The 26,247-nt window shown below is 42.8% G+C and overlaps 2 protein-coding genes across 5 annotated transcripts in view; one reads left to right on the top strand and one right to left on the bottom strand.

Moving 5' to 3' along the window:
* ARHGAP21 (Rho GTPase activating protein 21) overlaps positions 1–8,130 on the bottom strand; it is a 134,727-nt gene extending 126,597 nt beyond the window's left edge. For all 4 annotated transcript variants that reach the window (XM_024765678.1, XM_024765686.1, XM_024765695.1 and 1 more), the window contains exon 1: positions 6,964–8,130. In XM_024765678.1, the coding sequence (XP_024621446.1) occupies positions 6,964–7,044 (81 nt within the window). In that variant the 5' untranslated portion in view covers positions 7,045–8,130. The remainder of the gene's footprint in view (positions 1–6,963) is intronic.
* LOC112413728 (translation initiation factor IF-2-like) lies at positions 8,073–9,380 on the top strand. The gene is made up of 3 exons (XM_024765771.1): positions 8,073–8,084; positions 8,408–8,592; positions 8,851–9,380. Exons 1-3 carry the CDS (start codon positions 8,073–8,075, stop codon positions 9,302–9,304), a joined length of 651 nt encoding a protein of 216 aa, XP_024621539.1. The 3' UTR covers positions 9,305–9,380.
* The last annotated feature ends 16,867 nt before the right edge of the window (positions 9,381–26,247 follow it).

Raw genomic sequence — 26,247 nt, 5'->3', positions numbered from 1 at the left:
AAAGAAACTGAGTATCACGTTTGTACCAGATTATGGGATCTGGTAATAGCTAAAGAAATGAGGAACAAATTAAGAGATTCTGTAAGCAAGGCACAAGGACTTCATAAAATGTTTCATTTGGAAGAAATGAATGCTACAAAACACTAACAATGCGTGGAGAACTCTTCTTAGACCTGGATACTCATTTTGTTGATGGCTCTTATCTTGAGATGGGTTCCACTCAATACCTCCAAATCCAGAGTTCTGCTGCCGCTGCTCTTCATTCCAAAAGGCTATACTTTTAACCCTAATTTGCAGGGTAAAGCTTTTGACATACAATGGTATTCTGCCATTTAGATATAAGTATATGAAGGAACACACGTTTCAAATTAAATAACAGTGTTATGTTATACTGTACTATCGCTAGCCTGCAATGAATCTTCCACTGAAGAAAACATGTTTTTTAAAAACTGTTTAAGTACTGTTTTGAGTAACGTGTATCCTTTTCAAAAAGCGTCTAAGTATTATTTTAAGCAGCGTAGGTAGGTGTGCTAGAAACCTGATTTTCACGAGACTGGTAACATATTACCTATTTTTTAAACCTGTAAATGCTGTCTTTTTATTGTAACTTTGGAATTAAACAAAAGAAGAGAAAATACAAAAATAATATAATTCTGGTAGTCTCCCCATCCAGAATTAACAACTGTTAACATTTTGCCATAGTCAATGTTGCGATCATTTTTTAACTTACAGTGAAATATTCATGACATTAAAAAAATTAAAAACGTAAGGAAGATTCCTATACTGGCCAATTGTTTTAAGAAAGAAAACATCTGACATACAGTTGGCCCACTGTACCTAAAGTGGGCCACCACCTGTGCATTCAACCAATGAAGGATCAAAACATTTGGAAGAAATTTTTCCAGAAAGGTCCAAAAAGCAAAACTTGAATTTGCTGCATACTAGCGACTATTTACATACCACTGACACTGTATCAGGTGTTATAAGTAATCAAGAGATGATTTAAAGTATAAGGGAGGGTGTGTAAGGGTATATGCAAATACTACCCCATTTTATATAAGGGGCTTGAGCATCTGAGGATTCTGGCATCCATTGGGTGGGAGTCCCTGGAACCAATGCCCTGTGGATCCTGAGGGATGACCCTATTACCTTTTCATAGTTTCACCACCAGTTTGATTCCCCTCCCTTAGTCTGTTCATTACCATTATCTCACCTTAGCACAAAGTATTTCATACATTTGTACTACACACTGCCTTGGTTACTGCTACTTGGTTACCAGCTTCCCAAAAGGTAAGAAAGATGCAAAGAAAACTGTGAACAGCCATCCCAATGGAAATGGAGGTCTAAAGAAGAACCTACAATTCACACCACACATCGTTATATAATCTAAACTACCTAGATGCAAACTCAAGAACATTTTGGAATGGAAGGTTTCCTTAGGTCTTCCTTCCTTCATTCATTCGAAAAAAATATCTGAGGGCCTACCATGTGCTAGACTCCCTTCCAGACACAAGAAATACCAGGTGAACAAAACAAACTGTACTCTTAACACTTATGTACATCATCTGTCCAAATCAATAAGCAAAATCAAATGGAGAAGCACGTCAGATGGAGAGTAAGTGACAGGGAAAAAAATGAAGTGAGGAAGGAGGGCAGGGTGTGTCCTGGGGAGCAGCGGGGGGGAAGATCCTCCCAGAAGGTGACTTCTAAGCAAATCTGGAGGAGACAAGGAAGCGGGCCCTGCAGACACCTGGGGGACAGTGTCCCAAGGAGATGAAACACAGCGGGAAGGCTCTGGGGCATGCTGGGCTCGTGTGTCCGCAGAAGCGGGGAGCGCCCAGGAGGTGAGCTCAGGGAGGAGACAGGAGGCTGTCCAGGGGTCTGCGGGCACTCTGAGAACTTCAACCTTTCATCCTGAAGGAGAGGAGAAGCCAGTAGAGGAGCCGAAGCAAAGCAGTGCCAGGACCTGACTTCTAAAGGGTCCACCGGGATGACTGTGGGGCCAGACTGCAGGCTGGCAAGGGCTGAGCTGAGAGGCCGGTAGCCAGATTTGCAGGTGATGCACGAGAGAGAAAAAGAGGGATCAAAGATCACTCCCAAGACTCCACCTGGGAGGGTGGGATTGCTCTTGTTTAAGATGAGGGAGACTGTGGAAGGAGCAAACAGGGAAGCCGGGCGGGCGGGGGAGGGGCTGTAGAGAAGGAGGAATTTGGTTCGGGACGTGGCTTCTCCACAGGCAAGTGGAGGTTCTGAGTGGGCAGGTCAGCTAGAGGTGGGCATCTGAATTCAAGGGAGAGGTCAGGGTGGAGAGACACACACGCACACAAATACATGTGTACATATGCATCCATGTGAATGATCAGTTTACACCTGACACTTAAAACCATGAAACTGAGTCTGGAGAGGAGAAAAGAGGGTCAAATGGAGCCCTGAGGTATAGGAAGACTTAGTAGGTCAAGAGGCTGAGGAAACTTCCAAGGCTGAGAAGGAGGGGACGGTGAGGCAGGAGGACCATCAAGACGGTACAGTGTGCTGGGATCTAAATGAACGGTTAACAGAAAACTAAAGCCGTTCCTGCTATGTTTATTGGCTATTTTGGCATATATTTATTGAGCACCTACTATGCGCCACTCACTGTAGAGACAAACGTGGTCTCTGTTTTCATGGGACTTGCAATCCAGGGGAATACAGATAAATAAACTATTAAGTGCTCTTCCTGACAAAGTACAGGGAGGGTGTTTGAGGAGAAGGCAGCAGGGCCAATTAATCCAGTCTTGGAAGGTCAAGGAAAGCTTTCCTGAGTGATGTTGAAGAAAAGACCAGAATGTTAGTAAAAATCAGCCTGGGAGGGGTGGAAGTGGAGGAGGGGAGAATGGAAGGAAGGCTGGGAGAAAACAGGATTTATAAGGACCTAAAGTAAAGAGAGAGACATTGTGATGCCCTTGGAGGGGGGTTGGTACTGACAGTACAGGAAGTACAGAGAGAGGTCACAGATGCGATAGAAGGGCGGGTCAGAAGTCCTCTCAGACTGCTCTCAGGAGTTTGAGCCTTATTCCAAAGGCAATGGGAAGCCAGAAAACTGTTTTAGGCCAGGGAATGCAATGATCAGCTTTCTATTTCAGGAGGAGCGCTCTGGTTACGGCAGATCGGAGAGCTGGAAGGGGGCAAGGCTGGGAGCCTGGGACGAGAGTTAGGAAGCCTGGTCCATGATTCATCGTTGAGATGCGGCTAATCTGAACTCAGGGAGTGGCAGTGGGATTCAGAATGTAGAACTTTGACAGGAGGAAGAAGGAGAGAGAGGGGTCAAGGATTGTAGCCTGGTTTTTGACTTGGACAGATAGGTACCTAGCAGTGCTACTCACTAAAAGAAGGAAGTCAGGGAGAGGGCAGGTTGGTGGTCAGGGCAGAGAATCTGTTGAGTTTGAAGAGCCTGTAGACTATCCAAAAAAAAAAAAAACTGTATGGTAAATAGGCAATTGGCTATCTAGGTCTAGAGAGCAGCCATAAAATCTGAGATACAGTTGTAAATTAGGAATCACGGGCATGTAGATTAAAGCCCTGGGAGGGTGTAAAATGAAACCTAGGGAGAAAAGAGTAGAGGAATGGAAAGGCCTGGCTCCTGTAAAAACCAACAAGAAAGAGGCAGCAGAGGAATAAGAAGCCTAAAGAGAGAGAGAGAGAGAGACAGATGGAGGGAGAGAGAGCCTGAGAAGGAACAAGGAAGTCTGGGATAAAAGCAAAATGTATAGTATTCCAGAAAGAAGAGCAAAAGTATGAATTTTTACGTGAATGAATTCGCGCACAGAAAATGCCTTTATTATTTACACTGTTCCAAAATCAACTAACAAATAGTTTTCATCAGCTTATAATACGTTTTAGTCACAGGATCATTTTAGCCTCGGTGAAGAAGCAAAACATAAAATGAACTAAGTTAATTAGCATGAGTAAATAGGTTTGTTCTAAGTGAAAGTGCTAAACACGTGTACAATCCTGTGGACTAGAAATTAAAAATGAAATAAATGTTAGAAGTGGGAAGAATAATGTGGCTTAGAAAGCTTTGAAAAAAAAGAGAGAGAGAGAGAGAGAGAGAGAGAGAGCAAGTCGAACCATAAAGAAGAAACACTGTATGATGTGAAAAGGGGTGAAAATACCAGAGGATTCAGAGTCTATACCAAGCGATTTTGTGAGCAAAGTTATGCAAGGCTAGGTGTCACAGATCAGCCTGTACACATGCGTGAACACACACACACACACACACCCAAAAAACACTTATCTGGCTCAGTGAGGGAAACCAATTTTCAAAAACACATATTTAGATGTGAAAGGTATATCATTTTGTGTGAACACAACTATGCTATCCTTACTGTATAATGTCAAAATATATTTTACTAAAGTGTCACAATTCTTCATTTGAAGAGGACTGTTTGTTATTTGTTTGTTTTTGACTCTTCCAATATAGTCTTGGGAGGTGGTGCCTACACTTATTCATATAGCAACACAATTAGATTCTAACAGTTAATATAAACAAGAAATTTCTGATTGTTTTTCATCAAAACAATAGACCTTATTCACAGCAGGTGGAATTAGCCAATTAGATAAGGCATAAAACAGGGACTCCTTTAATTCACTACATTGATTTCTTCTGTGCTACAAAGTTAGTTTTGGCTAATACCATTAATATTAAGATATATACTATCGTTTCTTGGGTAGGTAAAAGCACACACAAATTTATTATTCAAATACACATTTAGGAACATAGCAATCGGTTTTTCGTTTGTTAGTTTCTTAGCTATTGGTTTTTAAAATTTTGAAAAGAATGTCAGTGCTACTCTAGAATGTAATTCTTCTAATAAAATTAAGCACAAAAATTAAGTGCAGTATTCAAAGACTTAAATATCCGTCAACCCAAAATTGATACCTGAAGTATTCCAGTGGCAACTCTTTTTATTACTAATAAATACTCCCAAGATTTACTGTGCGTCAGAAGCATCAATAAGAGACAACTAAACAGAGCCAGTAAATACAAGTTACCCTCACTCCTCACCCTGAGACTTTAAAATGTTTTCTGACAGCATACAGCCCCTTTATTTCTATTTCCACATAGAATCCAAGCAAACTATCTGCCTATTCTTTAAAAAGCCAAGCAACACCACAGTTTATTACCAAACCCAACTACTGTATATAGTCTCTAAATGAGCAAAATACAGACAATACAGTGTTTTCTCGGCTCCCAAACTAGAAATACTACGGCTATGCCAGCAGTAAGGTCCAAATGAAAGCAAATTTCACAGCCCTTAAAAAAAATACATAATTGTCATTGTTAATAAAAGCCAAGTTTGCAACTGGAAACACTGCCTTCTAGCCAAGGACAAGATGTGTCTACTATAAATTCTTGGTTTCCGGGATATCCCTTAAATGACCCCAAAAAAAAAAGTCAAATTAACATTAGTTCTTGCAAATACAATGCAAATAGCATGCTAATTAAGGTATTCACAAGTCAATGACAAATAAGGCTTTAAGACCACAGTACCTATCATTATGGAACTACAATACACATTAAGCAATCACTAAGTTGTAGGTAGGCCTTCCAAAAGGAGTTATCATGGTTCACCATGATCAGAGAATTGTGGTGTTATACTTAATCACGTTTTTACCTGCAAGCAGGTGTTTATAGGTGTCAAAAAGTAAAACACTCTTTCTAACTGTAAACCTATAGTTCTAATAAACTGTACAGTAACGGCACACTGTACCTACCTCACTGATTTCTGCATAAACTTTCTAGTGCAGTATGAAGTAAGCTGCATGAAGCAAGTTCCTCTGCCTGCTTTATGAACAAAAACTTAACTTCTGACTCATTTTTATTAAGATGCCAAAAATCACACACTGAGAACTAGACCCTGTTTCAATGACCATGAAGTTAAAATGTAACACAAGCACAAAATAAACAATGAGAGTGACGGCTCATTGGGGGATGTTACTGTTACCTAAAGTAATCTTCAACCTTTCCTTAAAAATATAGGCAGCTCAAAAGCAAAATCTAAAGGAAAACAGTATTCAGTACGTTTAGCAAAAGCAAATTACAGAAACCATCAATAACAAAGTAAACACAAAGGAGCCATTATAGAATTAAACCCCAAACATAAGGAGGAAAAAAGATAGAGGCAACAGGGCATAGGGGTGCCACAGACCAATGGATTTTCTATTTCTCTCCTGCTTTGCTCAAAAAATTTCCGAAAGCCTGGTGTAAAATCTTCTGAGCCCTCCCAAAGAGGTTGGTCTGAAGGCAGAGTCACCCACCTGACAGCTCAGGCTGACACTCACAGGACTTTTGAGCAGTGAAAGGAAGGGAATAAATAAAAGAACAGGAAAGGCAAGACATTTTTAAGGGAGTTGGAATTACAGCTCCATTAAGCAGTCTTCCAAGGCTGTGCCTAAACTAAACTGTCCACGGGGAAAAGACTTGTTTCTCTACCCAAAGCAGATATCCACAGCAACAGCATCAGTGTCGGAGAGAGATGGTGGTCCAGGAGCAACAAGCGTTCCAGACAGATGCCCTCTCTCCACCTCCAGAGCAAACCTTGGATACACACACGAAAGGTACAAAGCACCCCCTAACCAGCCCAGCTCCAAAAATACTGGAGAATGGGAACTGTAGGAAAACAGAAGCTTGTAGTATTCCCAGCCACCTAAAAAGGGAGAATTCCGTGCCCTGAGAGGACCAAGATGGGGACATTTCAAAGTAAGTAAGGAAAACGTCCTTGCAGAAGAATCACTGGAAGCTCCTTGAAACAAAAATGGCCAAGGCTTCATCTCCCTACGGGTCAAGCTGGGGCACTCCCACCATTCAGTCCAAAGCCCCCAAAACCTCTTCTTAGGCCCGGTGGCAACTGACCCCCCACAGGCAGGACACCTCACAGACACAGGCCACTGCGGGCTACACGGGGATGCTGCCGCTGCGCTTACCTCACAGGCGGGGGACCCGCAGGTCTTGAGCTTGTTGTCACCATCTCCCTCCGGCAGACCAGTCCGACGTGTGGCCATCATTTCATTTCAAATTACAAAGAAGGGACCAACCCATGGGAGTCCACATTGGGGGGGAAATGCCACACCAGGCTCCTAGAAGGTGCAGTGCCGGTGAGACAATTAAAGCGCCAGGGAATGAAGGTTTTGATGAAGCGCCTTCGAAATGCCCTGATGATTATTTCTTCGGACTTCAACTGACTTCACCGTCTTCGTCCATTTCTCCAGACATAAAAAACAAAGAAGAGAGGTCTCCTCGGCGGCTAGAAAGCGGTCCCCTTCTTCCTAGCGCTCCTCCCAAGTCCAAGAGCAAGGCGAGCGCGTCGTGAAGGCTCTCCCAAAGAGATCTTTCCTAGAAGAGGGAAAAGTTAAAGGGCATGAACTTTCTCCATACACTGACCTTAGGCTTGTTCACATGCCTACCCCAAGCTCGCCTTTCCAACACATGGAAAGATAATTCGGTCCATGCTGATGAAGTATGAAAGATGAAAGAATCTTCCCATACAAAAAGAGAAAGAAAAAGGGGGGTAAATCCTATCAACCAGGGGGGAAAAAAAAAAAAGCGAAACATCAGAACTGCACGGTGGTTGCCTCAAACATGCCCGGCCGTTGTGCAGCCGTCAAGAAAAACCGTCCCCTTTTCAAGTGCATTTTAATTCATGTATTTTCTGGGCAGAGGAGAGGGAGTCTATGCTCTTCTGCATCACCCAGATAAGCAGACTTAAGGGAAGTTTGCTCCCCGCGGGACTAAAATGGGCTAATCCTTTTCAAAAGCCCTCCTTGCTCCCCGCCATCTCCCCAGCTCCCCAAAATAAAAACAAAAAGCCCTGCTCGGACGCGACCGGCGGCTCTGCCGGCGTCTCCAGGCGGCCTGGGGTACTCGGGGCGCCCGCCCTCCGCCCTCCGCCCCGGCCCGCCGGTGTCCCCGAGGAGGCGGCTGTTTTCCTTGGCCCGCGGCGGGGCTGGGCGGCGACGGCGCGGGGCCGGACGGGGAGGTGCGCGCGGCGGCAGGAGGGACTCCCTCTCCGGGGCATTATTCCGGAGCTACAGAAATGAAGCCGCAGGCCCGGCCACTTTTAGTTGCCGCGCCCCAAACTACGCCTCGACACGGTCTTTCCCGTTCCCCGTGGCCACCTAGGGAGAAAAAAAATAGGAAAAAGAAAACCACCACCCACCGACCACTGTTTCCTCCGCCCCTTCAAGTGCCTCGTTCCGCTGCCGCGCCGAGCTGTTTCCCGGGGGCGGATTTCTCGCTTCTTCCTCCCTGGATCCACCTCCTCCCACTCCACCTCCTTCCCCTCCCCTCCCCAGGGGAGGCTCTGGGGTTGAATGTTTTCTGTCTTGAATAATATGGTCCCGGGAACCGACGCTGGAGAAGGGGGATTAGCCTGGGGCGGGGACGGGGGGTGCTCGCCAACCCCCCCAATGTGTGTCGGGACCTACAAGCCCTCACCACCACCCCCAACACCTCCCCAAAAACCAGACACACAAAACCCTCCCCGCCTTCTCCAGTCTCCCGAGCGCAGAGCGGGAGCGGCCAGGAACCCGGGCTTCCACTGGGGAAGGGACTAGGTACTTGGCGTCAGGGCCGGGGAGGGGGTCGGTCATACGGCTAGACTCGCAGAATTGGGTCCCAGACTGCGGGGGACACGCCCGGGTGAGTTTTTGACCCTTTTTGCAGTGGGAGGGGTGCGATGTGGGACTTCAAGGTAAGGGAGTGTCCTCTCACGCCCGACAGTAAGACAGCTTCTCATTTGGGGTGGGGGGTGTTGGGGAGAGGTCGCAGCCAAGCGCTGTTCATTAAATTCTTTGCCCTTTTTACATCTTCAGGGCAGCTGAACAATTCGGCGCAGCTAGCGGAACTGAGGAAAGGTGGCTGCGCTTCTCCACACAGCAGGTCGCAGCAGCGCGGGGTCCTGGGCCCAACCGCCGCTCCTCCCCGCCCGATTCCGGGGCTTCGCCCCAGACCCCCGGCGGCTCGCTCCGCCCCGCCGCGCCTCACAACATCTCCCGCTGCAAATGGCCCAATCGGAAGACGCGACGAGAGAACTACAGCCAATCAGGGGCTGCTGACTCAGGCGTCCCTCCACCCTTTGCCCGCCCCTGGGGCTCCCCTTCCCACCCCGCCCCCCTCCGGGGAGGTGTCTCACAGCTCCTGTCCTCGCCGGGCAGGAGTGGAGGACCCCGCCGCGGTGGCGGGGTTTGTCACCTAGTCACCCTCATCCTCGCCTCCTCCCAGACACACCCCTCCTCCCTTTCCCAGTCCTCCTGCTGGTGCTGTTGAGGGTCATTTTTATCTTCGTGCCGGCGGGGGACTGCCAGCTATTGTGTCTGATCAGCTGCCACCGCCCTCCTAAGGGGAAAAATAAAAGAACAAACCCGAGAAGCTTTGGGGTCTGCGTACCTTTTCCTTCCTTTCTTACCGCACTCTCCCCAGAAGATTTAGAGACACCTCCCCGCTCCACCCACCCCGGCCTCCACACCCAGCTCTCCGTCCGCTGCCTCGGGTCCTGTTTTTCGGTTGTTGGTGAGAAAAAAAACTAAAAACCACTCCCTGGAGCCTGAATACCTGTGCTGTAGTTTTTAGATCTGCCTAAGAGTGGAAGGTGCCGAACATTAGAATATACAACTAAATCCTCCGCCTCGATTAGGGGAACGACTCTGACTAGATCATTTTTATGTGGCCACGAAATTTGCATGTTCTTGACAGCCCCTGACAAAACTAGTCAGCCAATAACAAAGGAAAAAAAAAAAGAATAAAACAGAAGGAATTCCTGCCAGTCAGTCGGTAATTTACTGAATAGCCCACTGGGCTATCCAGTTCTGGATGCGATAGGGTAAATGAACTAGAAGTGAATAGAAATGCAGGGTTCAAGTAGTGTACCTCTAGTGGGCTTATAGAATATGTCCAGAAAGGAAAAACAATTTTAAGCACAAAACAGCTCCTTACAAATGCAAATGCACGTGCATGGCATAAACTGAGTACCTCACAGCTGAGGACGTCTAGGGTTAAGGTTTTTGTCATGGAAATTTTTATAAATGTTGATTTTGAAAAAGGCTTTCAGTTTGGTAAAGGAGACTAAATGTTGGCCATGGAAGGAGATATGAAAAGGAGGTAAAGCACATTTTAGGAATTGTGGGAAACTAATGTAACCTAGAAAGACATTTCTGTAAGAGGTAAAAGCTGAAGGACCAGGACTACAGTCTAGCTTCAACATTTACCAGGTGACCTAGGGTAAATTTTTACTTCTGTGTATAAGTACTAGAGCTATCAAGTAATAGTAGTGACTACAGTCTATAATAGCACTGCCTGCCTGCTGAGTATTCCACAGCTTTACACACAATCTGATGAGACAGGTACCCTGCACAGCCAGGATTCAAGCCCAGGGCGTAGGGTCCAGAGTCCATGCTTCTCTCCACAACACTATCCTACCTCTAACACAGTTTTTAATAACAACAACAAAAGCTAACATTTACTTAGCTTTTCCTCTACTGATCACTGTGCTTTGTGGGTAACTGATTTAATCCTACCTCTGGGATCGGTAAGATTACGGTGTTCGAAAACTTAGGATTGTTTTTAAGAACCATTATAACTTGCTACCATATGTATCTTATGTGTATTAGGCTATCTGGATGCAGAAGAGCAAAAGCACATAACTGAGATTTGGGAAACCTGAGTCCTAGTACTCTCCTGGGACCTCCAAGTATGACAGAACCTTCCCTCTCTTGCTGGGATGTTGAGAGCATCAAATAAGACAATAGATGTAAATATTATTCCTATTAAAGCATTATTATGAAGGAGGGGTTTGTCCTGTTTTTCCAACAGGAGCCCTATGCTTTTATAACATTTCATTGGTATTTATTAGGAACATATTAACGCAGTATAAAAAATTAGGTCTATTCCTTTCTAAGGCATGAGCAGTAACAATACTTTTAATAGCTGCTTGAGCTCTCATTTAGATGCATTCTGAGTAGACCCAAGTGGATGCCCTCTAGGCATCTGGGAAGTGGCAGCCATCCGTCCTCATTCTCCGTTCCAAAGGCTGACGGTATAATTGGTGGAGGATGCAAATCAAAGCCTTGGCGTTGTCTTCAGCTGCCCGTCTTGGGTGTTTCACTCATTAACACCTCCACCAGAGGGAGGGCAGGAGAAAGGAAAACCAGCCAAACCTAACTCCTGTGGCTACTTGTTAACCATTCCAGTGAGAGATCTGGTGAAACAGTAGGTTTGGGGATCATTGTAAATGAAGAGATATGGAATTAACCGTGGGTTTCGCAGTTGATATGTTGGTAGTGTTCTTTATCCCAAGTATTGTGGATAAGCAACAGCTCATAGTAATTCTAGCTTTGTTTACTTTGAAAAGCTGATATTTTCCTCTTTTGAGCATAGCTAATAAATGTATGGATTTCTTAGAATCTAACTTCTGAGAGATTTCCTTGAAACAGTCTCAGAAATTACTACAGCTATATTAGTAACAACTATAAGACAACCTTGCACACTATAATTCTTGCAATGTAGGCAAGACGTTCTTAAAGGTGGGAACTATAACCTTAAAATGTTCAGTTTTGACTTTGTTAATGACACAGTAATATTGTTTTGGTGAACCATCATCAAGGAAATATGTCAAAGCCAGAAATAGAACCAAAATGCCCTAGCCCCTGGTCTAATGTCATTCTGTAATAATCTATGGATGATTTCTACTCTCAATATAGAAGTTGGCAATTCTAAGAGGCACAAGTGTTTGCCAGCGAATTCCACAGATGAAATGTGTAATTTGCGATGGAGCGTTTGCCAAACTATATGTCTGAGGCAGTTAAGACCAATGGCCCTCAGAGGAGTAAGGCTTTTCCTGGTTTTAGGACTATACTGTAGATTTCATTTCTTATTCATACAATAGTAAAAAGACACATTATCTACTAATATTTCTTTGAAAAAGACTTTCTTGTTGAATTGAATAACTACAGAAAACTCGTCTCTCTGGCAAGGCATTAAACTATTGTAATCAAGGGAAGGGAGTGATTTTCTACAATAAATAATTTCTAGGGAATTCCCTGGTGGTCCAGTGGTTAGGATTTGGCGCTTTCACTGTCAGGGGCCCAGATTCAATCCCTGGTCCAGGAACTAAGATCCTGCAAGATGCGCCATGGCCAATAATAATAATTTCTAAGATTCTATCGGCAGGCGGACTCTCAACCACTGCGCCACCAGGGAAGCCCCATCACCTCTTTTTAATTAATAATGTAAACGATTTACTAATTTAATTCTCTGCATCTGCCAAATATATGATTTAATATTTCTGTCCACATGATTACTATCTATCTTCGATTATTAATTTCTAATCTACAGGGTATTGATGCTGTTTTATTCCAAGTCTACAGTGCCTAGCAAGCACCACACACAAGGGATACACTTGAATAATTTCTCTGCCCTCCACTTAACCTGGTCTTTCCTTTCTCTGGACTAGTACTCTGCTTGAATGTTTCTTTTTAGTTTGTTTGTTTGTTGCTATTAATTGGTTACTGGATCAGAAACAATTTTATATTATTATTTACCTGATTATTATCTCCTTTTCTATCTAGATTAGAAACTTCTCTAGGGCAGATTCCCAGGGCATTTAGTTCTTTTTCAGACCTCCATAATACCTACCACAGCTTTTACACATTTCACTGGAAAATTATTCAAGAAAAGAATGATGATTATATCACTATTACTGATAAATATTTATACCTCAAGAAATTCCTGGCTGTCCGACAGCTCTCTGGGTTGCTGGAAGATCTATGTACATGTCTGTGTGCATATACCTAAAAGGGAAAGTGGAAATTACAAGAGGTGTCCACACAGAGGACACTCGATGTGGGCCTCAATTGCCAGAAATGCCACATTTTATCTCTTTACCTACCTCCACCTCTGGTGACTGAGCTGTTTTTTGGCCACACTACCATGCCAAAAACATAGCACTTGCATTTTGGCAATAATTACAAATCCCATAGTTTAACCATAATCGTGGAGCAAACATTTTCTTCTGGGTTCAAATTGTTTTTCAGCACCAGCACCTCCATAATTAAAATTGAGTGGTGCGGTGTTCATATTCATCAGCATTATTAAGAGTTTATTTTTATATTTTGAGAAAAAGAAAGAATAAAAATGTACACAGTTTTCTTTTATCCTAAGAATCGTGACTTCCGTTTATAAGCATTCCAATTTTCCTTAAAAATATGAGGCCAGTTTTTTAAAGGTTTCCACCCACCCAACTAAATATGGGCTGGAACATCCTGTGAAAATACTGTGCAATCTGGGTAGAAACCCAGATTCAAACTGGAGAACTGAAATGTCCTCATCATCTTGGAATAGAACACTAAATTCCAACCATTCCAACTAGGAAATTGTGCTAGCAATTGATTTTGATATTACAGGCCTAACCCAGAGCAACCAAATCTTCTTCATCAGAATGAAAAAAATATCTTAGCCTTCCCTTTCATCTTTACAAGGCAGAAGTAGGAGAGACATCAAAAGACCTCTCCACTCCTTGATCCATTGCCTGCATTCTCTTCTTTATTTATTTATTTATTTTCTTTATTTTTTTGGCTGCGTCAGGTCTTAGTTGCAGCACGCGGGATCTTTCATTGCAGCACGCGGGCTTCTCTCTAGTTGTGCCCTGAGGGTTTTCTCTCTCTAGTTGTGGCACGTGGGCTCTGTAGTTTGTGGCATGTGGGCTCCCTCGTTGAGGCACACAGGCTTAGTTGCCCTGCAGCATGTGGGATGCGGGATCTTAGTTCCCCGACCAGGGATCGAACCCACGTCCCCTGCATTAGAAGGTGGATTCTTTACCACTGGACCACCAGGGAAATCCCGACTGCATTCTCTTCTAATCCAAAAGTCAACTAACCAAGGGTTCTACCTTCAGATAGGAAAGGTTTGCAGGATAATATGTGGCAGTTCACATCTGGGCTTCAGTAGGATAGATGCAGGCTTGCATAACTTTTCTCCCAAAAGATTTTTTCAATTACGTTTTAACTTTTAAAAATTGCAACACAGAAAGAAAATAGTAGATATTGCAACTAGGAGAGAGCCCAATCTTGTGTCACATCCTATGAACCCACCCTCTCGCCCTCTTCCAGCCTCCTACTGTGGCTCTTCATTGGCTGGATCCACTCAAAGATAATTCATTAGCTGTGTCTTTATATACATAGAAAATCTAGATAGCAAATCTGATCACAGATGGATGGAAAGAAAATAAAAGGATTGATGTAAACGTTTTAATTTGGAGAGGAAAAGGGGAAAATGAAATAAAGAAGCATATTATTCTAAAGTGAAAGAAAAGATGTATTATAGAAGATAACTCACCACAGTAAACAGAAGAAAACTAGAGACAAATGTTTTCCACCCAGCAAGCAAGAAAAATAGAGATAAATGTTTTCCACCCTGAAGGAAATCAAATATGTCAAAAGTGAAATGCCAAGATGGGACGTCCCTGGTGGCGCAGTGATTAAGAACCCGTCTGCCAATGCAGGAGACACGGGTTCGATCCCTGGTCCGGGAAGATCCCACATGCTGCGAAGCAACTAAGCCCATGCACCACAACTACTCAGCCTGCGTGCCACAGCTACTGAAACCCGTGTGCCTAGAGCCCGTGCTCCACAACAAGAGAAGCCGCCGTGATGAGAAGTCCGCGCAGCACAACGAAGAGTAGCCCCCACTCACCGCAACTAGAGAAAGGCCATGTGCAGCAACAAAGACCCAATGCAGCCAAAAATAAATAAATAAATACATTTATTAAAAAAAGAAGTGAAATGACATGACAATGAATGAGATCTAAAAGGAGATGGAAGAGCTAAGGGAAGATACTGAGAGGGGAAAAAAAAAATCATACCATTGCAGAAGTAATAACTGAATTATAAGTAATAAGGAATAAGAAGAAACATCTGGCAGAAAATAGTGGGGTAGATTACAGGTTTTTAAAAAGCATTTCAAATACAAAGGAAAAGGACAAAGAGGTTAAAGTGATTAGACAGGAGATGAAAAATATGGAGGACAAGTAACCAAGATCCAATTTAGAGAAATTGATGCCTCTGACATAGAGTTTAGAACTAATGAAACTAGAAAAAATTATTAAAAGATGTAAAATGTCCTCCTATATCTGTTCTGTCCTTCCATAAAAATAGCGTTTGAGCTGGCCACAAGGTGAATAAGCTAGACTTGATTTCACAGCCTTTCTTCTAACTAGGTGTGGCCCTAATACTAAATTTTAGGCAATGAAATGTGAGCAGGAATGGCTGTCTGCCACGCTGGAGGTCTTCCTTAAAAGACTGAACTTGTGCCTTCCTAACCCTTTTCCCCCTTCATGATGGCTGGAAAAAAGGATTCCCAGATTTAGCAAATAAAAATAAAGAATGCCCAGTTCAGTTTGAATGTCAGATAAACAAAGAACACATTTTCAGTATATCTCAATTATTGCGTGAGATATACTTGTCCTAAAAAATTATTCATTGTTTATCTACAATTCAAATTGAACTGGGTGTCCTATATTTTATCTGGGAATTTTCCTTTAGATACTGAGAATGGGAGCATCTCCTTTGACCCAGAGATGGAAGTCACCTGTGGAAGATGCCAGAGACATTGCCACAGGCCTGAATTGCCTACTTCTGGCTTGTTACCAGAAACAGACATAACCTTCCATGTAACCACTTCTATATATAAGGACCACTGTATTTTTAAGATCTTTTTGGTATAGGAGCTTAGCTTTTGTCTAAACTATATGTAAACACTATTATGCAATGCCAAAGATTAAAAAGACCTACCATGTTTCAGGAATTATTAAAAGAGAATAATTACTTGGGGGATGTTGTTGAACTTGGATTATTAAAAAAAAAAAAAAAAAAAAAGGAATCCTAAGAGTAAATCAAAGTGAATCACTTAAAGCAGGGGATGACAAACTATGGCCCACAGACCAAATCCAGTCTGCTGCCTGTTTTTGTAAACTAAGTTTTATGGGAATACAACCATGGTTATCTGTTTACTTGTCTACGGCTGCTTCAGCGCTCTAATAGCAGAGGCAGGACACTGCAACAGAGACCACACTGCCTGCAAAGCCTAAAATATTCCCTATCTGGCTCTCTCCAGTAAAAGTGTGCTGACCTGTGGCCCAAAGGAAAAACATTATCAACCGCAGAGCTCTTCTCAGTATGAATTGATATAAAAGAGTTTTGAAGAAAAAAAGGTGCCTTAAAGATGACACATCCATACTTAAAAGCCGCAGAAAGACACTCTCAACTATGTAGATATTTGGGAAATGTATCACCTTTCCTCAAAACAATTATATGATACGACCGTATAATCCACTAAAACAGGGTTCAGAGTAAATATAAAAGGACTGAAACAACTGATTATGTAGAATGTACACATTATACATCTTGAAAGAAAGGTCCTACAATGAAAAGTAGTAATGCTGTCAGTATAATATATGAGAATCAAAATGAGGATACAAAAAATTGAGAGGGCTTCCCTGGTGGTGCAGTGGTTGGGAGTCTGCCTGCTGGTGCAGGGGACACGGGTTCGTGCCCCGGTCCAGGACGATCCCACATGCCGCGGAGCAGCTGGGCCCCTGAGCCATGGCCGCTGAGCTTTCGTGTCTGGAGCCTGTGCTCCACAACGGGAGAGACCACAACGGTGAGAGGCCCGCGTACCACAAAAAAAACCCAAAAAAACAAAAATTGAGAGGTGGAAGGACAAAGAAAGGTGAAAAAGTGTTAATTGCAGTAATTTCCTCAGTGGTTATAGGGAGTTAGTATTCCCTAATAGTATTCTTCTGGTATCTAAGGCAGAAGTGTTGAGTGACTAAATAATTAGAAATAATGTGAAGACAAGCCACAGACTAGCGGAAGATATATGTCACCGATATAACCCACCAAGGATTTATATCGACAGTTTATAAAGAGCCCCTATAAACCAACAAATACAGTAGAAAAGATAAATACGCAATTCACAAAAGAGGAGACACAGGTGGCCACTGACCGTAATAAAAGAGGCTCGATATCAATGGAATCAGCATAATGCAAATTAAAATGATAATGAGACCGTTTCAAACCCATCAGCTGGCAAAAAATAAGTCTGATAACATCAAGGGCTGAAGTGCTGATGAAAACAGAAGCTCTTCCACACTGCAGGTGGGAAATATAAATTCATAAAACCAGTAAATGGCAACTCTACCTGCTCAGTCCCCAACCCCTGGATTGTCTGCAAAAGTTGTAATGACTATTACCTCCACCTTGATACTCAAAAGGGGTCTCAAGTGTAAAATGCCTTAATCTGCTTTTCCCATATTAACCGGCAGCTCTGTTTATTCTGTTGCTTCAGACCAAAAACCTTGAGGCAGCCTTGACTTTGCTTTCTCTCACATCCCCCATCTCACCACCAGTAAGCTCTGTTAGCTCTAATATTAAATCGCATCCAGAATCTGATCGCCTCCACAGCTATCACTCACGTCTAAGCCAAGTCATCTGTCACCTGGATGGTGATGACAGTCTTTAACCAATCTCGGAGTTTCTGCCCACAACTTTGCTACTGCCTGCTCTCAACACTGGAGCCAGTGTCACCCTTTTAGTATCTAAGTCAGGTCGGGTCACTTCTCTGCTTAGAACCTTCTACTGGCTTCCCATTTCCCTCAGATAAAAGTCCCAAATTCTTACAATAGTTTCCCTTGGTTCTATTTTGAGCCACCTCCTGGCTACTGGTTCCAGTGCAGCTACACCTATACCCTTGCTGTTCTTCAAACACACACACACACTCACCTCCTGCAGCTCACCTTCTGTTTGCACCTGCTGTTTCCCCAGCCTAGACTACACTTTTCCCCAGATATCCACTTGGGTTCCTCTCCCTCATTTTATTCAGTCTTTCGCTCAAACATCACTTTACTAGACAGGTCTTTCCTGAGCCCCCAGCCCGACTTAAAACGGTACCATATCTGCCCACCCCACCCCAAGCCAACTGCTCTCTCCCCACCGCTTACACTTTATTTAACTTTTCAAAGCACTAACCCTAACCCTAATTGCCACCTGGTGTTTAATATTGTTATTTATTGCCTCTCTTCCCAGATTAGAATGTAAACCTCAGAAGAACAGGAAATAAGTCTCTTGTTTATTGCTAAATCCCTGTGCCTAGAACAGGCCTGGCATATACTAGACACCCAATAAAATATGTGCTGAAGAGTAAATGAAAACCACTTTTCAAGCACATTTTAAAATATAATAGCGAGGAAAATTGAGGATGTACATACTCTATTCTAGACAAAATCTACTTCTGGATATCTACCCAGAGAAACTGTCCCTTTTATATCCAAGCAGAAAGTATAAAGTAACCATTTCTAGAAAAGCTGAAACAATATGCTCTTCAGTAGGTAAATAATCAGTTTTGTTTAAGTGATCCAAATCTAGTTAGCAGGTAAAATGGAAATATCAACAAATATCAATTTATATCAAAAGAATTACGTTGAGTGAAAAGGCGAATTGTGATAAGATGAGCAGTTTGATGATGTAAATATTATATACATATGTACCCATATATGTAACATATATTGTTCATAATATACACATGTGAATGAAAAGTATAAAAATCATGGAATGATACACAACTTAAGGAGGGAAGGAGGAAGGAAAGAAAAGAGGGATGGGGAAAGGGTTTAGCTGCAACATTTTGGGTCTTTAAAATAAAAAGCTCTGAAGACATATCATAAATATATTTTATCCCACACACCTATGGTCACCTAATCTATGACAAAGGAGGCAAGAACACACAATGGAGAAAAGGCAGCCTCTTCAACAAGTGGGGCTGGGAAAACTGGACAGGTACATGTAAAAGAATGAAATTAGAACACTCCCTAACACCATACACACAAAGAAACTCAAAATGGATTAGAGACCTAAATGTAAGGCCAGACACTATCAAACTCTTAGAGGAAAACATAGGAAGAACACTCTTTGACATAAATCACAGCAAGATCTTTTTTGACCCACCTCCTAGAATAATAAAAATAAAAACAAAAATAGACAAATGGGACCTAATGAAACTCAAAAGCTTTTGCACAGCAAAGGAAACCATAAACAAGACGAAAAGACAACCCTCAGAATGGGAGAAAATATTTGCAAATGAAGCAATTGACAAAGGATTAATCTCCAAAATATATAAACGGTTCATGCAGCTCAATATCAAAAAAACAAACAACCCAATCCAGAAATGGGTGGAAGACCTAAATAGACATTTCTCCAAAGAAGACATATAGATGGCCAAGAGGCACATGAAAAGATGATCAACATCACTAATTATTAGAGAAATGCAAATCAAAACTACAATGAGGTATCACCATACACTGGCCATAATCAAACAATCTGCAAACAATAAATGCTGGAGAGGGTGTGGTGAAAAGGGAACCCTCTTGCACTGTTGGTGGGAATGTAAACTGATACAGCCACTATGGAGAACAGTATGGAGGTTCCTTAAAAAACTAAAAATAGAACTACCATATGACCCAGCAATCCCACTACTGGGAATATACCCAGAGAAAACCATAAGATACATGCACCCCAGTGTTTATTTCAGCACTATTTACAATAGCCAGGACATGGAAACAACCTAAATGTCCATCAACAGATGAATGGATAAAGAAGATGTGGCACATATATTCAATGCAATATAACTCAACCATAAAGAGGAACGAAATTGGATCATTTGTAGAGATGTGGATGGACCTGGAGTCTGTCATACAGAGTGATGTAAGTCAGAAAGAGAAAAACAAATATCGTATATTAATGCATATATGTGGAATCTAGAAAAATGGTACAGATGAACCTATTTGCAGGGCAGGAATAGAGAGACATAGAGGACAGACATGTGGATACGGAGAGGGATGGGGAGGGCGGGATGAACTGGGAGATTAGGATTGACAAATATACACTACCATGTGTGAAACAGATAGCTAGTGGGAACCTGCTGTATAGCACAGGGCGCTCAGCTTGGTGCTCTGTGATGACCTAGGTGGTTGGGATGGGGGGATGGGAGGGAGGTCCAAGAGGGAGGGGATATACGCATACATATAGATGATTCACTTCACTGTACAGCAGAAACTAACACAACATTGTAAAGCAACTATACTCCAATAAAAAAAAAAGTTAAAAAAATAACATATATATTTAGACATAATATAGTATGTAATACAATCTATCTATTTCCACAACATATATTAAAACCAGAAAATCTGAACAGCATTTGCCTTTGGGGTGAGGAACTGAGAATGGCGAACGAGAGGAAAAAGCACCTTGATCACCATTTGGAGTTTTTTTCCTAAAATTATTTATGAGAAAGCATTACTTCCATTTTTTAAATGACAAATTATTTAAATGCCTTTCTTCAGTCCTTGTTGGGGCAAACAGATAGGAAAATAAAAACACTGAGGACCTGAATAACATAATTAACAAGCTTGAAATTATAAGTATCTATCAAACTCTCTCTCTAAAAATAAACTACCTTCTCTCAAGGCTCCCATGAAACCACGATAAGAATTGACCATATGTCAAGCCATAGAAAAGATTTTGGTACATTCTATAAGGCAGAAATAGCATAAAATAGTTTTACCACATACAACTCGAAATTGGATTTTTTTTAAGTGGAGGCAAAGCCTTCAACCCTTGGGAATTATTCATGTGCTCCCCTAGACAACTCTTGTATTAATTACACAGGTGACCAAAATCCAAATGTCAGAGTACCAACAAAAGAAGGAAAATGAGAACAGTAGTTATCAAAGTCTGAGGAATGTGAGCAAAGGTGTACTTATAAGAACATTCATAACCTCATATATTTTCACTACCAAAAAAGAAACAATGAAAATGATTTTTAGAAATCAAAAGAAAAGTTAAACCTAAGGAAAGCAGAATGAGAGAATTAATAAAAGTAAAACACTGAATCAAATAATTGAAAAGCAAAAAGCAGTGCAAATTACAAATAAAACTTTTGTAATAAAAGCAACAACACAAATAAATCATTTGATTATTTAATAAGAAAAAAAGAGAAGAAAACATGAATACCTGGAAATAAGAATAAGAAAATAACCACAGAAATGGAGGAAATATAAGAGAAGTAAAAGCAAGAGCTTGATAATATATCTGAAAACAGGGAAAATATAAAATTCCAAAAGTTGACTGAAGACAAAGCCTATGTAGACGTCCCTCATGGCTCAGTGGTTAAGAATCCGCCTGCAAATGCAGGGGACACGGGTTCGATCCCTGGTCCTGGAAGATCCCACGTGCCGCGGGGCAACTAAGCCCCTGTGCCACAACTACTGAGCCCGCATGCAACAACTACTGAAGCCCGCGTGCCTAGAGCCTATGCTCCGCAACGAGAAGCCACCACAATGAGAAGGCCGTGCACCGCAACGAAGAGTAGCCCCCGCTCACCACAACTAGAGGAAGCCCGTGCGCAGCAACAAAGACCCAACGCAGCCAAAAAAAAAAACCAAAACAAACAAAACAGCAAAAAAGTGCCATAAATAAAATGCTTTCTGGATACAGAAATTTCTTGTACAGCTCTTTAAGGAACAGATAATTCCTATGCAATTTAAACGGCTCTAGGGCATAAATAAAGAAGCAAAAAAATTTAAACAATTTTCTAAAGCCTGAATGACAAATATATGCCGGAAGAAGAAAGCCATGAGCCAATTTCAGATGCGAATAGTGATTTCTAAAATTTTTCTTAAAATACTGGTATTAACTTTAAGCAAAATATTAAATAATATCCCATGATGGGCGGCAGGGGGGAGAGGTTCATTGAAAAAGTGGAAACATTGTTAAAAATTAGGACATCTGGGCTTCCCTGGTGGCGCAGTGGTTGAGAGTCCACCTGCCAATGCAGGGAACACGGGTTCGTGCCCCGGTCCGGGAAGATCCCACATCCCACGGAGCGGCTGGGCCCGTGAGCCATAGCCGCTGAGCCTGTGCGTCCGGAGCCTGTGCTCCGCAACGGGACAGGCCACAACAGTGAGAGGCCCGCGTACAGCAAAAATAATAATAATTAGGACATCTCCCCATTTTAATACATCAGGCTAGTTACAGTTTAACCATTCCGTGCTCACTCGATAAAATTCCTTAGACTTCAGTTTCCAGGAAGATGGAGTAGACATACTTTTCCCTATTCCTCTTACTAAGTATAGTTAAAAACCTAGATATCTTATACCTCAAAGGTTTATTTTCTTTGCTCACTTCACTTCACATATCCATTATGAATCAGTTGTACATCATTTTCTCTACATCTTCTTTTTTTTTTTTGCGGTACGCGGGCCTCTCACTGTTGTGGCCTCTCCCATTGCGGAACACAGGCTCCAGACGCGTAGGCTCAGGGGCCATGGCTCACAGGCCCAGCCGCTCCGCAGCATGTGGGATCCTCCCAGACCGGGGCACGAACCAGTGTCCCCTGCATCAGCAGGCCGACTCTCAACCACTGCACCACCAGGGAAGCCCTCTCTACATCTTCTTAACTCGAGAACGCAGTTTGATGCAACAGCCTTTACCTAAAATTTTCTGGTCTCATGGAAGAGGATAAAGCAAAATAGAGTGTTGGGAAGAATATTCACTATAAACTTTGATATATTTTCTTTTGGTAGTGTGGGTAGGATTAAAGGACAACATGGCTACTATTTTCTGCTTTTCATATTTTTGTAACATTATAGGATTTTGCAACAAATATGTATTAATTTTAAACTAATAGTTGAGTTAAAAAGTGAAAAAGGAAAAAATCTGATTTCAATCTCTCTGCTTTAATTGAAACACATGCATTTTCCCCCCAGTCACTACTGGACATAGAAAATAATGTGTGATCATTCATGTAACAATGCTTGAAAACATTTACTAAATAAATTTATAGTTTTAAAAACTAATCTTGCTTGAATCAAACACACCATTGAGACGTTCTGTATATACTGCATCAAGCTATAAGAAAATTCAAAGCCTAGTCAGAAAAAAAAGTACCCATGCATCAAACAACTTCAGAGCATGACCATATATGTGATACACTGCAGAATTTTATTAACCAGCACTGAAGACGCAGAGACAGAAAAATGGTATTTCCTAGGGGATTTTATGACTTTTCCTCTGTGTGAAGAAAGGGAAGAGAGCCGGGGTGGTGGTCATAGAGCTTCAGTTCTTCTGGCCATCGTAAAGTGGCTTGGTTCTGCCATAGGCCAAGAGTAAAATCCCAGTGGACCATTTTCAGTTTGGGGGATGTATGCTATGGGGCAATGGAAGAGGGTGAAGTCATAGGAAAAACAGAGTGGTGATGAGGATGTGTATGGCTGAGAATGAAGAGATACTTTTAGCATATTTCCATAAAAGTGAAGGAGGACTGTCTAAAGAGGACAGCGGTGTTCCTTCTGTGCGGTGTTCTGTGTAAGACCCCATACTGTCCCCATGAAGAAAGTCTTCTATAAAGAGTTACAGGTGCTTGTCCCAGAGATAAGGATCCTCACTACTCCCGTGTGGTATCAATGCAGCAAGCCCTTGGCATTTTCAAGAGACACCTACTAATAGGTTAGCCAACCCCCAAATTCTCAGGAGTAACTCAAGGAACCACACGCACATACTGCTCTGACCTCTAGGGACTGACCGCAGATGGAGACAAGGGTAGGAGAATATATTTTTCTACAGCTCCTCTTCTCCTGAGACACTTAGAGGGAGCTTGTATGTAGTTTAAAACAAAAACGAAAACAAAAAACGGTAATTTCAAAATCCAGGCAGTTGTCCTTTTAGCCAAGGGGTTGAGGACTGTATTGTTTGGAAAGACATCGTGAGGGACCTCATTTCCTACTGGCATGGCTGGGAGGGAGAGAAAGAAAATAAGAGTATTGAACTTGCTCTGCGATATAACGTAGAATGTGCTCCCTACTGTGAACAGGGCAGCTGTGCAGATTTTGCTGCTTCTAGGAAACTCTTTCTTTCCTTTAATGTGGACGTAGACAAGTCTGTCCCTGAGAATTGCTTGTTCTCGGGAGAAGAAAGTGTGAATGTGTGTGAGGGGGTGGAAGTGGGTGTACCTGTGTAGGAGTGTGTTTGAGTCTGTTTCCTCAGGGTTACTCACAAAGACTGGTAGCCTCAGAAGGAACGGGGACTTTCACCTCATTTTGATGCAAAGATCTCAAACACCAGGAGCCCTAGACTGCCACAACCCCAACCTTGGACAGTTCACCTGTCAGAACTCACCTGGATGATTCTGCTGAGGCCTCCAAGTAGCCTCTTATGTGAGGGATTGTCTAAAGCAGGGGTTGGCAAGCTAGGACCCAGGGGCCAGGTCTGGCCCACTGCCTGTTTGTGTAAATAAAGTTTTATTGGAACAGTCCCGCCCATTTGTCTACATATTGTCTACGGCTGCTTTCACATTACAGCAGCAGGGTTGAGTAATAGTGACAGAGACCACACAGCCCACAAAGCCTAACATACTGACTACATAAACTTTTGCAGAAAAAGTTTGCTGACCCCTGGTCAAATGTCAACACTTCCAAAGGGAGAATTCCATATAAACATTATCCTTGAAAATCCTTTAGGAAGTGAAGACAGATACATTGTCACCCAGTAAGTCCCAACCAGTGTTTCCTCCAGCAATAGAGGACGTCATTGTTGCTTCAACTGGATGCCTAATTAAGTGGTTGGCATATGTTTAGGGACTGTGTTGTGTGAAAAATGCATGTACCTAATATCAGAATTGCACTTAGCACAGCAAAATGAGAAGCTCAGAGAAATGCTACCAACAGAGGGCACGCAGACTCATGGCTCCCAACTCATTTTCGCTTTGGGCCAAAAGCTTTTTAAGAAGAAGGTGGGCAGAGTCATCTGCACTCTACAGATTGTCACTGCTCACTTTTTTTTAACATATAAGTTTATTTATCATATTTATTTATTGTTGGCTGTGTAGTGTCTTTGTTGCTGCGTGCTGGCTTCTCATTGCGGTGGCTTCTCTTGTTGCAGAGCACGGGCTCTAGGTGCGCGGGCTTCAGTGGTTGTGGCTCACGGGCTTCAGTAGTTGTGGCTCACGGGCTCTAGAGCACAGGCTCAGTAATTGTGGCGCACGGGCTTAGTTGCTCCGCAGCATGTGAGATCTTCCTGGCCAGGGATTGAACCTGTGTCCCCTGCATTGGCAGGCGGATTCTTAACCACTGCACCACCAGGGAAGTCCCTGATCACTGTTTTTAAGGAGGATTGTAGAGTCGATTTTAAGTAAGTGGATGCATGCTGCAACCCCCTTTTGGGAAATGGACTGAGAGTCGTGGATGCTATGGATTGCCCTGGTTACGGAGGCGTTATTTCAGAGGGAGGGAAGGATTTTTCCAGTACTGTAAAGAATTGGAGAAAGGTCTTTCTACAGAGAGAGAGAGAGGGAGAGAGGAAAGTAGATCTTGAAACAGGGAAGACTGGCTAAGCACTGCAATGTGCCAGGACAGGGCCCTGTAAGGAGTGTTGTTTCTTTTCCTTTTGTCTTAGACTGAGAACAGCTATATTTTGCCTCCTGTTTAAAGTTCCTTTGCCTACATTGTCATCTCTCCAGTGAGTTGCAAACTTTCAGTAAATCTTCTCATGGACTCAGTGTCATGGTATCATGGTACTAGGGGGAAACAAAGGATGGGGCGGAAGACGGCATCTGCCCTTCCCCACATCACCCCTCCACCTAGCATGGCACGACAGCGTTTTATTAAGGAAGGCTGGGAGTGCCAAGGTTTGGGGCAGCAACCAGCCCCACGTTGGACAGAGGCATAACACAAAAGCTGGAAGCCTTGGGAGGGAACAGAGGGGAGCAGAGGTGTAGCTACACGGTTACATGATTGCGGGACAAACAGGAGATAAACGTGCTCCTCCTTTCCCGGCAAATATACTATCGAAACATGAGTGGCTCTTGAAAATGATGGAAAATATGACTGTGTGTGTCGGGGGGTTGGGGGTAGGGGGAGAGGAAGGTAAATACATGAATTACAGAAACATGGGAACGTTTCACAATGGAATGTTTCTGATGGATATCTTCACACCAAAAGTGAACTGCTCTTTTCACTTTCACCAGCATCTTCCTTCTCACCTATAGGCCATTTTTAAAGGTGCACATAAAGATGTTATACAGTGAGCCCAGCCATGACAAGGGGAAAACTGCAAGACTGAATTGACAGGTACCTGCCCTTGCTCTCCAGCCTGCAGCGCATCTCATTCAAA

Source organism: Neophocaena asiaeorientalis, unplaced genomic scaffold (genome assembly GCF_003031525.2).
Source record: "Neophocaena asiaeorientalis asiaeorientalis breed wild unplaced genomic scaffold, Neophocaena_asiaeorientalis_V1.1 scaffold217, whole genome shotgun sequence".
In the NCBI taxonomy this organism is placed as follows: domain Eukaryota; kingdom Metazoa; phylum Chordata; class Mammalia; order Artiodactyla; family Phocoenidae; genus Neophocaena; species Neophocaena asiaeorientalis.
Note: the sequence above shows the minus strand (reverse complement) of the source record. Positions and strands in the feature narration are given on the sequence as shown.

Coding starts and splice junctions, on each gene's coding strand:
- LOC112413728 (XM_024765771.1), top strand. Junction 8,593..8,850: donor TCCACTGGGGAAGGGACTAG/GTACTTGGCGTC, acceptor TTACATCTTCAG/GGCAGCTGAACAATTCGGCG.